The sequence below is a fragment of the Lepisosteus platostomus genome, chromosome 12 (assembly GCF_059453375.1).
Source record: "Lepisosteus platostomus isolate fLepPlt1 chromosome 12, fLepPlt1.hap1, whole genome shotgun sequence".
Classification (NCBI taxonomy): domain Eukaryota; kingdom Metazoa; phylum Chordata; class Actinopteri; order Semionotiformes; family Lepisosteidae; genus Lepisosteus; species Lepisosteus platostomus.
In genome coordinates, this window is record NC_142622.1 from 15863833 (window position 1) to 15880599 (window position 16767).

Genomic DNA, 16767 nt, shown 5'->3' on the forward strand with positions numbered 1-16767 from the left:
AATTTCCCTGCATGAGATTCATGCTAAAGTCACCCTTACTGGATGGAAAACTAGGAAGTTAAGCTTTGGGAAAGATTTCTCACTGTTCGTATTGTTTTATGAGTCTATTCTTTATCTTTATTCTTCAGGGAAATGCCCAGTTAGTCATTTTTAAAGTTAAAATAATCTGGAAGTTGATTCACTTGAGTGATTAAGTAAAGGGCTTTGGTGAGAACCAGTGATTACTGCAAACAAGCTAAAAGAAACTCTTATGTGTAACTTTTCTATATACCCTTTACAAAATCAAGTTGGACTTCCTGTCATGTCCAAGAGAATATTATTATACACATGCTTATGGTAAAGACCCTGCAAACTGTTTGGTGTTTGGTAATTCATAAATGTCAACACTGTCTTTTTAAGAGGACATTTGATCAGAAATAGTTCTAACAAGAGAGAAGTAAAATGTATTCAATCAGCATCAATGCTCTACACAAACTCAGTAATAAAGTTTTACAAATAATGACCAAACCTGTTTATAAGTGTTAGCTAAGGTCCCTGCCACTCAACCAACTTTTTAGTCCTGACCTAGTCCAGTTATTATTAGAAATGGACAGAAGACAAAGAGATTTTAGATTATTTTCTTTCAATAAGACAATTATATCCAGTAAGAAATAATATTGCCATAGTTTTGCAACTCCAACATTTCCCAACATAGAGGGATACTATGCCTCAAAATCAATCCCCTGCAGACTAGTAATACAGTACACAGCTTTCATCCCAATGGATGTTTGGCCAGTAATAATTAAATTACTTAAATTAAATTAAGAATGGGTTTTTTTCCTTCCTGTTATCATTTTAAACACTTTTGGAAAGGAAAATTATTTCTCTATTAAATTAGAGAGATTTTCACAGAGCTGGAGAAAAAAAATACATTAGTTCAAAACAACAGTTACTGTACACGCAGTGTACACCAATGGTAACATTTATCTATTTTACAACAATGATGTCATTATCATTAGAAAACTCACAGACATGAGAGTGAAACACTTCAACTGTTTTTTTCTTTTCATCACACTTCTTCAACTGAGCCCCTCAGATGAAGTACTAGGAATTGTTCTCATTTTGATCTTAAAGCCTAGTGTGACTAGAGCAGACATCTTTGAAATCAACTACACATCAAAACTAAGATGAAACCCATTAAAACAGTTTTAATGAAATATATGAATACAGAAACATTCTAGTAAATTAATATAATGCTAAAAAATAGAGATTAGTTATACAACATTTAATTTTATGCAATTAAAACAATATAATGCAGGATTTCCGTTCATATTAAAAAACTCTTAGACTTTGCTATTGTATCTAAAGCAGTGCTTTTGTGCCAAATATTAAACACACACACACACACATTGAGAACCGGCAGGACACTGCAATGATTAAACACCATGTTCACCACCAGCCACAGCTTACTGACAAAACACATTCTTTTTCCAGAAAATGTGAGGTGGATTAGAAGTGTCAAGTGTCTGACAAGCTTGCTAAAAAATATTTTGAACACCAGGATCTTTTGCCAGGCTCTTGTGAAATTGTAGATGCATAAAGAAGCACATTAAATCTTCCATCTTGCAGCATGAAGCATTCTGTATACTTGCCTTTTGTGCTATTCTTTTGGCAGCTTAGTGGTGTGAGCACTGTGGTCATGACTACAAGATGAATCCTTTCAGATTTTGCGTCCTTATTTTGCCAGTTTCCCAGTACAACTAATTCAAATTCCTTTGCAGTGTTGTACAAGTTCATTTCACATTGCCCTGCTACTTTGATGATTTTGACCTACTTAACCCCATTTTAGTGTTGATAAACTCAGGATTTGTGTCCCAGCAGATTGATGTTGATTCTGAAATAACACCATTATTTTTTGATAGGTTTCATGTTCCTTACAAGTATTTTTGCTCAGAGGCAGTGCCAAGAGGTCGTATACTACAATACCTGAAACATCAGCTCACTTCCCACAAAAACAGGACAGGCTACTCAGCCGTGTTGTTGAAGATGATCCCCAGTCATTTTCCGGGAAAAAGCTGGATGAGATCAATTAGTTGCTTTTCACCACATATTTAAACCTCCGTGTGGTGCCGTGACATGGTGGTTAGTATTGCTATCTGGTCACTTTCTAGACCTAGTGTGCTATTTGTGTAGAGTTTGTATGTTTTCCCTATGTTTGCGTGGGTTTCCTCCAGGTGCTCCTATTTCCTTCGACAATCTAAAAACATACTGGTACTGTAGGTTAACTAGCATTTGGGACAATTGGCCCTAGTGTGTGTGCATGCCTCTGTCTCTGCCCTGTGATGGACAGGTGTCCCATCCAGGGTGTACCCTCCCTTGTGCCCATTGTTTGCTGGGATACACTCTGGCTCCCCAACAAACCTGAATTGCAAGAAGCAGTAAGAAAATGGATGGATTTAAACCTCTACAACATGAACAGTGCCTGTACGTATGTGTGTTTTGTAACTCAGTGTGGCATGTACACTATGTCAATGTAATACTGCATGAGAAAACAACTTAAGTTTAATGTAAAAGCTTTAAATGTATAATTACAATGTAAGATTAAAGACTTGTACCTTTGCCTCTGTTTTTACTTTCATCACTGTCAGAAATAAAATGTTCTGTGTCATAATACACTGTGAAGACAGAAAGATTGGAGACACAGAACAACACAGTAGCCTGGATCATACCAGACTTCTGGAAAGGGAAATGGAGTAAACATAGAGTAAAGGATATAAGTAATTATGTAGTTATAATTATGTGATGAAAGACAATCTGCAGTGATAGAATCACTTCATTCTCAACAATGACCATTTACTGTAGGTATGAAACATTTTTTTTTCTTAAAAACAGACCCTTCAACAAATGTTGGTAATGTACCAATTATAAAAAAGGACACCTCACTCTTAACTGCTGTAACGGGTAATAATTTAATCCTTTCATTTCTTCCCTGGAGAACTTCATTTCTTTCCTGGAGTTCATATAGACAATGGAACCCGTGATACCAAATTAATCCGAACACTTCTAAGTGCCACCCACGAGCAGCCTCTGGTGAGATCAGTGGCAAGTGGCTCCCAGGTGCCCGTCCTTGCTATTGAAAATCCACCTTCACTTCACTGCCTCTTGCCAACCCCTCCCACATCAAGTTGCCACCCACCACCTCCTTGTCTCAGCAAACACTGTGGATGGTGACATCTTAAAGGAGCCTGGGGCTGCTTAATAAGCAGTCAAGTAATCAATACCTGAAAGAACACAGACACTGAACTGTATCAATGGCAGCCATGCTCTTTGTTTATTCATTACCCAAAACAAAAACAAATACCTATAAAAAGTGCACTCTGCATGTTTTACTTGGCTACCAAGTAAAAAGTGCAGAGCTCTGTGTTCTTCTGTATTACCCATTGAATGTTGTCGTGCAGGATGGTCGCCTGTCACCTTCATTACGGTATTTATTATTTGCTGTTGTTCTTTTAGCACGCACTGTGCACATTGTGTGGTGTTGTCTATGGTGCTGTGCAAATTCCGAGTGAACAGTGTGAATATGAATCCCAATGTACACGTACCGTACATATGGCAAATCAACTCCTCTCTCTCTATAAAACACTAAATAAGTACGACTTAACATTTATCTGTCAGTGGATCTCTACAGCTGTGCTCCTTACCCTGATAGGGCAGATAGACTTCTTACCAATTCATCTAACATAAACTTAACCAAATCAACCCCCCCCCCGTCAAAACACAGCTCACAAAAGACTCCTTTCTTTTTACGTGTCTTGTTAGGTTTGCCTCACCTAGTGTGTGTGGTAGCTGGTCCTGCCAGGAGCTCCACAGGACACTCAGGCACTGGCTGTCTACCCTGTCTTACCCCGTCTTACCCTGATATGGCTTTTTAGAAGCTGCACACATACTGCTCCCAAACTTGGGTAAAAACAGTTTTGTGTACGTACACTAGCAACGTAATGAAACCTAACAACGACAAGTGACTTGTTTTTTGTCCAGATAATTATTCTAATTAAGTAATTAAAGTAAGACTTGCAATGAGAAACACAATTCAAGGTCCTCAAGAGCTGGAGCTGACCACCACTGTTCTATACAACATCCTTCAAGGCTGCACAGTGGTGCTTTTTTTCTGGTTCCATGTACATTAGGGGTATTTAGATTAAGTACTTGAGGGGCATTTAAATGTACTTGTGCTCAAGCTAAGTACCAGACATTGAATTCTACTTCTTTAATCCAGGTATCACTCAAATTATGTTGTGATTACAAATATGTGAAGGTCTGTGTGTGGTTTGAGTGGGGTCTAAAAAATCTTCTTTTCCGACATACCACACATAGCATGCAGAGAAGGGGTGGGCCAAACCACATAAGGGTAAACAGTACTGATAAAGCAAATCAATCACAGTTAATGGTGTTGACTAATAATTCACCAGCACTTGCTATCTAGTTGAGAAACAGTGCTTTGCAACTTTTCTATTATTTCTGCCTTTGAGACCAGTTAAATATTGGCATGCACTGGGGACAGCTCATCCAGATTTTACTCACATCAATAGTTCTGCATTTGTACACATACTGTACATAACAATACTACAGGGCAAACCGTGAGACAGTCCTGGCTGCCACTGACAGTACTCTGGAAGGGAAAAGCTTGAACTCTCCCTACTCATACCCCCATAAGAAAAGCAAACCTATTTGTTCCATGCTGGAAGATTATCCATTTCTCCAACGTCAGGTTATATTCCATTACAGAAACGTTCCCTCGTTTTTTTTTCTCTGGTTTTCTGCCAGCACCTGTTTAAAAGCCAGACACAGGTCCCTAAAATGTTGTATACCCCCGTTAGGTTTATAGTTTCCATTACTTACTAGGTCTTTACAACGCTGCCCAAGAGGGCAACTAACTGTTCCCTCACCAGAGGAGGACCAGCAGTTTCAAAGCAAAATGCACAATCTGCAGCAGTGCTATATGTGCACCAGAGCTGTGAGAAAGGCTGTGGCCTCATTGCTTCAGTGAATAATTCTGGAGGCTAATCCCACAGTGAAGCACAATCATAAACTACTTCATATTGTCTTGTTTTTGGAAAAATTGCAGTGCACAAGAACACAGAAGGCCTAAACTTGCAAAGTCACTAAAGCTTTCAGTGATCTATAAAATTCTTTACAAAATACATGAGGGGACTTAATTTTGTAAAGCCCACCAGAATGTTCATTGAAAGAAATAATCACTGGAAAATATGAACATACATGAAATCAAGAAATTATACAAACTATTAAATCTTTCTCAAAATCTAACAAAGAATTATTAAAACTATTCAGAATCACTCTTTCTGATTGGTCGATCTGGTATCTGGTGGGTACATTCTAATGATTTAACTATTTGTGTTCTTATCTTAGGCCCTTGGAATTCACCCCCACCACTCAATCTTCACTGGGAGAAAGACTGAAGCAGACATTGCTGGTTCTGAGCAGATGAGACCCAAGGAAGTTTATCTTCACAGATCTTTCACTGCAGGTTCTAAACTTAAATGGCAAAGAAGGCAGAGTCTCCTACAGACCCCTTGGCTTGCAGTCACCTCCCCACCGACACCTCATCAAAATCACTGGGTCCCCTCAGCAGACTCCTGCCCTTCAGAAACTGTCGCTCTCTCGCCATACCTGCTGTTCAGTAACACGGCCAGATTGATTACCACAGCAAGACAGACCATCAGAGGGAGGGACTTACCTGAAAATCAAAAGAGAAAAAAACAACTTAGTAATGTTTGAAGATTGCATTGGAAGGCTTGTTTTCAATGAATGATTCTTGCTCAGAATGTTTCCATATGCTGAAATCAAAACAAGCATTAACATACTGCCCTTCATAGTTTAGTATGTGATACACATATATGGATGGAGCAGTGTGCAATATATATAATGAAGCTGACAAAATATACAGAAATCACACAGCAAGTCACTGCTTTATTCATTCTTACATATAAGCAACATGTTGATATTTATCTGTGTCAGCAAAAACTTTGTACTGTACATAATATATATTTCATTTAATGTCATAATTACAATATAGTTTATGAGTGTACTTTTCCAAAATACATTACCATTGTTCATCTGCAAGGTTCAAACTGCTGTGTAATGATGATTTGGGTGTGTGATACTATTTATTATAATAATGGCTAGTCTAATAGGTGTTAACATTTAAAATCTTTACTTTTTAAAATGAAATACATAATTAATGAATGTATTATAAAGTGCTGCAATATATAAACACTACTGTATGTAAGGAAAAGCACCAAGCCTTTTGCCACTCTTTGCCAAGAGTATCATGCTTAGACATGACGTATTGATTTAGCAGAGTTGAGATGTTGAAGACATCCCTAGAAGTGAAGCACTGCTCACAGGGGTAACACAAACTTGCCCAGTTTCTGCTCCTCTCAAAAAAGACTCCAAACCTATGCCTGTTTACATTAACACAGGACACAGACTCGCATTTAAACAATGACACTGATTAAAAATAGGGGTGGTACAGCAGGGCAGCAGTGCCATTGCCTCACAGCTCTGGGATCCTAGGTTCGATTCTGGAACCCACACCAACCTGTGTGGAGTCTGCATGTTCATCCCACTTTTACAAAGACATGCTGACTAAGTAAACTGATGTCGCTAAACTGCCCATGTGCTTCTGTGCCCTGCAATAGGCTTTTAGGACAGAATGGAAGAATATGAAAAAACCATCATGACTGAAATGTATCTGCAATCATATTCAGCTGAAAGAGAATCGATAACAATCTATGTAGCCTTCACCAGCTACGATTCCTGTTTTGCTTTCCGCCATCAAGTGAGAATGAGATACAGTACAAAGCAGTGTGACCACAATGTGCACGGAAAAGCCACATTATAGTGCAGAAGCTTTAGACACTGACACCAATATTCCAGACACGTTTTACTGATAACGGCAATCTTGAATTCTAAGGCTCTCGTCCTTTCTACTAACACCAGCACCCTCATGTTGACGTTTGCTTCTAGCGTATTTTCGTTTCCCATGATGAACAGCTGAGCTGCTGTGCACAGTGACATCTTCAGAAGCCTGCGTGTCTTGAAATGACACTATTTTAAAGTGACAGGTCATGTTGCATGAAATCAGATGCCAGGAGTAGATGGAAGCATGGGTGTGCTTTCCTGAAGCCTGAGGAACTACCCACAGTGCAGTGGTTCATGGCAGAAGCAGATCCAATACAGTGACCTTTCACATAGCCCACTTCTGTTGTCCCATCTCCATTGCTATTAAAGAACAAATTGTCCTTTGATGTCCCTGAGATGATGTTAGAGAGTGTTGCTGCTGGGGACATGCTGTTAGGGAAGTAAGACTCGTGAGATGCTTTGTGTTCAAAGCAGGCTATAAAAACACAGTGTGGTCAAAGATATAAAGGCATCAGTAAAAGTACGGTGGATAAAATAAACCCAATGCAAGGACAGACCTCTGCATTGCAATAGCTGTCACCCCAGCTTCCAGTCACACACCCTCCTTTACAAGGTGAACTGTGACTGTACAGGTAGGAATTTCCCAACTCTGCACAGAACATGTGAGTTTGTTACTGGGCAACCCGCATTCCCCTCAAGACAGAGGTGCTTCCCAGCATCCTCAAGAGAGAAAAGCACATGGTAGCGATGATATTTTTAGACATGTTGCTTATATACTGTGTCTATACAGTAGGTTATTATATGTTTTAAACAGTACTGGGAGCCCTGTGTGTTACATTCTGTGCACAACACTGGAGAAAGCTCAGGATGCACAGGACAAATGGAAAAAACAAAAAGCAAGACAGCTCTGTGGTTGGCATTTTTTTCCATTTGTGATTTTGTTTTAAATTCCCTAATGTGGGTTTCACTTTCCAAACCAATTGTCCAAACCATCCACAGGCAACAAACACACCAAGCATTATTAAGTGTGCTAAATTTTCATATATACAGAGTTAATACCTAAAAACCTAAAAAAGACCCAAGACCCAAAAACCTTTTAAGAGATTTCACAGTAGGAGTAAGTTAAATATAAGTGGTTTCTCATTTTATAATGTGACATCAAAACATCACTCTATTTTCTTCAAGAAGCTCAGCATTGTTTTCATCAGCCTGAATCGAACTGCGATGTACTGTATAAGTAAACTGCACTAAATGGATGTCTGAGGGTTTTCCTTGAAAGTTTCTAATGTCTCTCTGCAGTTCTGTCTTTTCACCATAATCCTCAGACATGTATACAGGCCATTTACCCATAGAATTTGGTTAAATATCAGCAGACAGTAATGACTTTGTCTGAGTAGTCTTGATGGTGACTAGCTTTCCATTCATCTCAGAGAATTTATCTAGTTTACCCTCCAACTGCTTTTGCATAGGTTTGATGAAAGACATTATCTAAACGGTTAAATAACTGTTAATAAACACACAATTCAGTTTTCCATAGGGTCTGTTTTCAGCAAAAAGTAACCTGGCATTTTCTTAAATATCTCTTATACATTGAAACCTATCCACAGCAGACTGCACACTCTAAATGGCTGGCTGAGTAAGGCACAGCTATATTCGTTGTAGATATTTTTACTTTGTGTATGAAAGAGCCGTGTGGGTTATTACTATGAGAACAAGTGTAGGTGCCTGAAAGGCTGCTGGGCACCAGCCATCACCAGTTACTAATGTCCACACTGCCTGCAAAGTCAAACTTTTCGCTTCGCAGAAGAAAAGGAAAAGACAAGCAGCTTCAAAGTGCAAGAAAAGCACATTCAGTTCTAAGGAAAGGCAGCACAAGTTTAAAAACCACAGACAAAAAGAGAAAAAAGAGTGCTGCCTGCAACTGAAATGGTGAGACCTTTAAAAAAAGCTCCACACCTGTTCTGTGATAAAGCCAAAGACAGGAAACTGCCAAAGAACAGGACGCTGTCAAAGTCATGGAAGAAGGATCTCAGAGAGAGCTGTGCCACACCTTCTAGAATGTGAGCCTGATGTTATCTCAGGTTATACATTCAGTGACAACTGTACAACTCCTCACAATGATTAGCACACGGGAATAGACCCACTCTTTACAGCGTTTCTCTTTATTGCATTGTAAGACTTATTATTTCTTTTGAAGGTGGTTCTAAAACAGCATCTGGAAATCACTACAACAATGTTGATATCTTAGCACTGTTAGTACTAAGTAGATGAAATCCACGCTTTTATCAAAGCTCACAAGAATTTCACATAAAAACAAAAATGAAAAAATAAGCTAATACAGTACAAAGCGATCGAACGAAATCAGAGCTTGATCTTAACAGAATTCTTAGATATTTTTATAAGGAAGTGATAAGTACTTCAACTCTTCGCCTGATCTGTAGTGGGAATGCAATTCCACATGAGGGAAAAGGAATAATCTGAAGAAGAAGCTTCAGGATCTATGAACCATGGGCTACTAAAATAAAGCAAAGGATCATTAAAGAGGAGTGATCCTGAATGTGACAAGGTGACATTCGTGAGTGGTGTTACAGAGCTAGAAACACGATATTCACTTGTCAGACTGTTTCTGTGACAATCCAGGAAAAGGGCAATGCTGTGACCAAGTGACCTCTGCTCAGACCAATGAGATCACTAGGAATGAGCCCAGCTCTCTACCTGCTCTATAAGGAAGCACGTGGCTCAGACACGAACCCTGTGTTTTGCACCATTGTGCCAGGCTCCTGAAATAGAATTGTCAAACACAGAAGCAGAGAAAAAAACTGCTTCTTCACTACACCACTGACTCTTGCTGTGACTTTATAAGGACTAAAGCCCTGGTTAAAAGCATGACGCACCGAATAAAGCAAGAAACTAACATCTAATATAAACTTCAGCTGATTTTACTTTATACCAACAACACTGGCAATAAATCAGATCAGTGGAATAGGCCGCTTCTCCCAGAGAGAGTAAACAAACTGGGCCGTTATTTTTAGAAGTCCTACTTGCTTCTTGACTTTTGTACAATCTGTGGTTAGAGGTTCAGTGGAAACAAATAACAAGTAAGGAGAAGCTTAGCACACACCTTACACCAAACAGTCCTGGATTTGTACTTGAACTCCACGGGCAATTGTTCAGTATCAGAGCAGTGTGGGAGTCTCCACTTGAGGCTTCTAACATCTTTGACATGTTTTGTATGCTCACTCTTTTAAATATGAATGAATCCAAATTTTACTGGTAACTTTTAAAGCAAGAACAGCTTGTTTTTGGAACAGTGATGCCCGATCTATTGGTAGGCTTTTGGAGCAGCATACTTTTGACAGATATTAAAGGCTATAACCTGACGTACCACAGATTATCTAACACATCTATGGTCTGGGTACCCACACAGTATGTACATTTTTCTAATAGCATGCATAAAAGTAAAAATTGTTATAAAAATAATGCAACATTAGAGTGGGAGTAAAAGCATGTAACTGCAGTACAATGAGATGTCTTTAAATTAGGGCAATGAATGAAAAAATGCCACTAAATGAAAAAACTGCATTACTTTGACTTATACAGCCCGTGCTCCATAAACTGCAACTATAACTTCCACTGTTTCCCACTGTAAATAATGACATTTAGACTATATAGATAAAAGTAGTAAGTTCCGAAGTTAAACACATCTAGTGTTCCTCCCTGTCATCGTGCTGGTAATACTGTCACAATCTGCTATTGCACAATCGCTGAGCATGTGCACAGATCCACGTATAAATCATTAAAAGTAGTTAGCACATGAGACTCAAGCTTGCATGTGTTGCTTCATACACACGATTCCCTGTCATGATCAGCAATTTCCTCTCAAGCCAAAGAACTTTAATGCTTTGCAGGCGTTTACCTTTATATTTCTCCCTGACGTTTTCATAAGCCTCGATAAAGTCCTTCTCTTCAGCATTGGGTGGCAGGCTGGCAGGATTATACAGAGCCATGCTGGCTTTCACTTAAGGTGTTTTTTTTCCCTCTCACACTACCACTCTTTCTCTCTTCGGTCAGTTTTAAAAGTAGAAATTCTTCTCCCTTCCCTCACACTGTCTGTGAACATTCACTTACTCACTCAGTCCCTGGATTTCATTCCAGCCCTTTGGCTGGGAAATACCAACACAGGCTAACCCCGCCTCTTAAAGTTACACAGGCTGAGCTGCGGCAAGCACACACACCACACACCCACATGCTCTCCCAAACACAGCCGCCCACTTCCCTGCACTCAGGACTGTGCCCACCACACACAGACTGACAATGGATAACCAGCAGCATTTATCAGTCCTTCAGGCTTCTAACACGTGTTGAAAAAACACAGGAAAATGTCTCAATGAGAGCTTGAAGACCTTTGCTTTCTAATTACTTGAAAACTTGGCCTTTTGAAAGAAATAAGTCATTACAAAAAAAAACTATGCTGACAATTAGATAGTGCCAGAGTGAAATAAGCAGTTTTGTCTTAATGTACAGTACATGCGAGTCAACATTTTGGTGGCTTATTATCCTTGTAAATCAAGCATGGCCTGATGCAGCTGCTCACACAGAGGGCGGACACAAAGCAAGGGTACGTAAGTGTCGGGAGAAAACTGGACAAATCCACCGAGTTCATTTCAATGTGGGGGGATGATGTAAACCACCAGAACTCGGCCAGATGACACAGCAAAAGACTCTGCAAGGAGGCTTAGCCTTAGCACGCATCAATTCACAGAATTCAAACGGACTGTTTATCAACTTGTGCCATTATTGGGTGAAAAAGGACATGGTGGAACTTTGGCATGATGGTTAGCCTTTGGCAAATGGGAAGTGATGGTTAGGACTCTGGACCGCATACCAGAGGACTGGGGGTTGAAATTCCAGTAAAAATGTGTTTCTCCGCACTGCCCATCTGAACGGTGAGGGCAGGCAAGGAGGCACTAAGGAGCCCAAGAGCAAGACTGTCACAGTCCGGTGGCGAGCTCCACTTCTCCTCCAGTATGGCCTCTGTGTCACCGGAAGGAATGCAGGGAGGAGACTTGAGGACAGGACTGGGCTGAGCAGTCTGCTCCAGAGACCAGGCTGAGCTTAGCTTGTGCTGTCAGGGCAGACCGCTGAGGACATGTCAGGAACCCGGCCGGACAGGGCATGCGCTGTCGGGGCTGTCTACGGAGTGCGTGCCAAAAACCGGGCAGCACTCTGTGCACATTAGCAGGGTAAGCTAAGCTAAGACTGCGCTGTCAGGGCAAACTGCAGAGGGCGCGGCTGGGACCAGGCTGAACTATAAGACCAGAATCAGTGCTCATGGGCAGGTCAGAAGAAAAACAGGCAAGAAGGTCTGACAGGCTGAGGCAGAGTCTGAGTCCACAGGCCTGTGTCCAGGTGGTGAGCAGGTTGGTAGGTAACAGGGCTGGAGTACAGAAGTGCTGAGGTGTGGGAGTGAAGAACCACCCGGGCAAGGAGCTGTGTTGTAATCCAGGGTGTAGGGCTGAGCCACCAGGCCCCTGGCCAACAACAGCACCACACCAGGACTGCGAGTGTGATGCAACAGCAGATCTCACTGCCAGCACGCATACCAAGGGAACAGAAGTGCCACACCCATTGCAGGGAAACTCCTGTGTGACACAAGGGCCAGGGAAACAGAAGTGTGCGTGCCGACAGCGGGAAGCCACTGCAGCAAACCCACAGAGACCCGGCCGCACGGACACACTCAGCAGGAAGGATAGGATGAGGGCAGACAGGGCCCTCAACCGGAGACCGGGGTGGGTCAAGAAGCAGGCAAGTGACAGGGAAAATCCAGGAGAGCAGGGAAAAAAGGATCAGTTGGGCTACAGGGGGGATTCAGGAATGGGAAGAACGCAGGGAGGACTTTGCCAGGAAACACTGACTGGTGGTTCATAAGTGACATGATGCTGCATTCCAAAGGACTTGTATAACCCGGACCACCTCCTGAGTTCTTATTGTTTGTAGGTGCTCCTAGTATCCTGCTGTCTCTTTGGAAAGTGGTACAGAGCAGGCTGGAGGGTGGAAGCCCTCTTCCACAAACCTGAAGGTCACTGATGAGACCAATGTGAAACCTGCACTCTCTCTGGCAGGTGGAGCAGGTGTCTCAGGAAATATCAGGTCGTGTACTCCACAACTAGGTCACAGCGATTTCCCTTTGTCACTCATTTTGTGTGTTTGTTCCAACTCCTTTGGGTCTCTACATGATATTCACTGATATTTTTCCTCTATCTGGTTAATAGCCATGACTTTCCAGAACTTGATACTGATGAGGCATTTCTTCATGTTTGCTTTGACCCTATTTTAGAAACACTTCTTCTGGTCTCCTCTAGTGTCAATGTCCAAGCTAAGCAGTGAGAAAAGGACCTCTTCCATGTACCAGGAGACTGACAACCGGATGATCTGATCAACCCAAAGAAAGTGACGATGGAAATGATGACCATAATTCCAAAAAAGGTATTTCCCTTCATCATTTCTAGGCGGTGATATTAAATCTTGTAATTGTACTTCACATCTGAACAGAGGGTTTACTTTACCTTCACACGTGCCAGATGAGTAGCCTCAGTGCTCCAGAGTGCGCAGGTACATCTGAAATCCTAGATGCAAGCTTAGTGATGTTCATACATGCCATTAAGGATCTGAAGAATGAAAGACTCAACTCAAGTCTGTTGCCTGTAGGTATGTTTAATAGCCAATTTCTGTCACCCTCCTGTTTCTATATTATTAAGCAGAACATTCTATAACTCGCAAAAGTCAAAATTGAGAAAATGGAGAAAAGCAGTGGTTAACGCCATTCTCCACTGAAAAACGGTCATGAAATATTATCTTTCTCTCCATGCTTCATTTCTACAATAGAGGCCAAAGGTCATTCACGACTGCATCATTACTGAGGTCTTGTGTAGGAAGGAAGCTCTGCTCACCAAGCTCTGCTCCACTTTCTTCCCATTCCCTGGGAAATGGAAATATTTTCTTATGAGAGGAAGCTAGGGAACACAAATCCACATTTTCTCAAAATGCAGGTCATTGTAAACACGGTGTTGTGCGAGTGCCTTTATTTCTCATGTAAGAGGGGAAGTCACAGAGAAATATCTCTTTACCAAAGGCAGGTGAGCACAAAATGAAATACTTAATATCTAAATAATTTGTCTACCTCCTTTCTCATGTTTCAAAAATGCCCTTAAACATTCCTTCCTTCAGTGCTGAATGGTCTTCTTTCTAAATTAGATTAGATGTTATATGCAAATCCAGAAATTCATCATGTTTATTGTACACATTAGGCATCATACATTGATTAATCCATCTTGGCAAGTCAGCTTCAAGGTGAAAAAGTACAAAGACACTGAGATCAACCCCAGGCCAGAGTAATACCTTGATATCTCAGCCGACACCTCGGTCCCAGAAGTGTCAAAAGACAGATGTGACCACCTCATATATCAATGTCACATGTCAGCTGGTTATACTGTATTTGGCCCTCAGAAAGAATCCTTCCTTAGCATGGGAGAAGCAATAACAACTCTCACTACACCCCACAGCACTTTAGAATGTTTCTTTTACTGAATGTGATCTACTGTACCACTGACATTCTTGCACAAACCCAGCAAAGATAAAGACAACAAATGTAATGCATTGCCAGTCAAACTGTTTTTTTTCCACACTGCAGACCTGGAGAGCAAAAACTCACTTAATGCTCTAATGTGCCTTACAAGGGTCACTGGTGCGCAGTATGCTGTTAAGACTGCCTCCACCTCACGCAGTCCCTGCAGAGCTCCACCAGGGCAGTCCAGCCCCGGAAACTCTGGGTGCCCCCTGTGTGCAGAACCCACCATGCACTGAAGAGCTCACCTGTTCCAACATACTCTGTACTGCCTGAGTCTCTGAGCATACGCAGAGTTTCCAGAGGAATTTTGAAATCGCTATCAGGGAGCACAGAGCAGTAGCTTACCACTCAGTCAGAGAAATACAAATAACCATGTGTGCAATATGCATTCTATTAAAACTGCTTCGGAATATTTAGTTACAGAACTGGCTAGCATCTGGAAATCCTTTCTTCCACGCTGGCGGTCCGTTCTTTTTCACTGTCAGCCTCCAACCTGACACAAATAAGGGCCACTTTGTGATGCATGGATAAATAGAGTAACACTCCTTCTGTTTAAAAGCTGTCTGGACAGTTGGAAGTGTACATCTGAGGAAAATACTCCAAGACAGTGTGAAAAACAACAGCTAAAAATAAATACAGATTCAATACTGTATTTGAAGTCATCCCTGAAGCCAGTTAAGCAGTTAAGCTGAGGCTTTTACACTTCATTCTGAAAGTGATTTAAATGAAATAAACAGCCTTTAAATTCAGAGTATTAATAATACAGTGTACTTATGAACAAGGTCTTTACAATCACTTGCATCTGTTTGACTGATTTTAATACTTTCAGTTTTCACTAAGGCACTGATTACATCCCATCTAGTTGCCGATGAGCTGTGAATAACTGGGACCCAGGACAACAGAAAAATTGCCACTGTGGATCTCTTAAGTCTGTTACAAACATGTTCTCCTTGTAAACTACATGGAAAGTTTATTGACGTTAAAAACAGCAATATATAATAGAAGTTTGCATCGCTTTTGTTTTGCATTCAATTAAAAGCTCTCCCTGAATTTTCTCCATGGACTTGCCTGCTAACTGGGACTATAACAAGGGTTCTGAGCACAGCTGTCAGCTCCTCTTCAGGGAACAACAATGTGCTTGAAATGAAATTCACTAGGAAACATGACCACAGTGCACTGGGGCTGCAAAAGAAAATCACAGGAGAAATCGCAGAAGAAATTACAACACGTCAAACCATGCAAGGCCGGCTTGGAGTTCATCTTTGCTGGTGCGTCATGGAAGAAGGAACACAAGGACACGAGGCATGTTCTTGGGTTTGAGGCTCTTCTTCTCTCCATGCTAAAACAGGTCCTGGCATAAGCAGGTGTTATGTTTCGCATGTCAAGCCAGGCAGACTGCTGGGTTCACTTGAACGTGAGCACAGATTTACAGCACTGGCACTTCCTGACCTGTTGGGTATCAAGTCCTGTTCGATAGTCTATGCTTGAACTGTTGTGAATCACAATCATGGTAGCACAGTCTAGTGTGGTAACACACAAGTGAAGCTACTGTATGTGAAAGACACAGGAAAGTGAGGAGTAAAGTGCCATAACATTTACCATCCTTTCTAAGAGCCTTGTTTTTTACTCTTCCTTAATATTGGCAGAGATTTGACTGATCGAGTACCAGCTGAGACCTATGCAAACTGCCTCAGTGGCTTACTATAGAACAGTGCATATAAATACACAGTTACGTAACACGATCTACTTCCAGTTAGCAGGCTTTACTCGGTAACTGGACCCGTTTTGCACAGAACGACGCGGAAACCATTATGTTTCCTGGCCAGTACTGAACAACAGAGACAGCTGTATTCAGAAAGACTGTCCCCTGTGGTGCGTTTACTGCAAAACAAACACTGAGTGTTACCAAATAAATCATTACTTAAATCCATACATGAACTAATTTGGCTTTCATAGAAAAGAAACAATAATTGCCTTTGGGAGTGCAATGGAGTGTGAGGCTTTACCTTGCTTTTCAATTTTCACAAAACAAAAAAGAAAATGCCTATAGGTGCTCTTAACTAACATTACAAAACGTGTAGTAAACTTTTACAGTTTCACGGTGTCATTCTCTTATAAACAAAAACAGATGCATAGCTATGAATTTTTATAGGCACGGTAAAAGCAATAGTAATAATAAATAATAGCAGTAATGCTGACTACAGCAATAACAGTAATAG

General features: G+C 41.0%; 2 protein-coding genes across 3 annotated transcripts in view; both read right to left on the reverse strand.

Annotated features, from left to right (window-relative positions):
• LOC148651155 (plectin-like) overlaps window positions 1-11058 on the reverse strand; it is a 190351-nt gene extending 179293 nt beyond the window's left edge. For both annotated transcript variants that reach the window (XM_088601083.1, XM_088601082.1), the window contains exon 1: window positions 10838-11058. In XM_088601083.1, coding sequence (XP_088457209.1) covers window positions 10838-10928 — 91 coding nt within the window. In that variant the 5' untranslated portion in view covers window positions 10929-11058. The remainder of the gene's footprint in view (window positions 1-10837) is intronic.
• LOC148651157 (uncharacterized) overlaps window positions 1-16767 on the reverse strand; it is a 111163-nt gene that overhangs the window by 62074 nt on the left and 32322 nt on the right. The gene's annotated exons all lie outside the window — the stretch shown is intronic.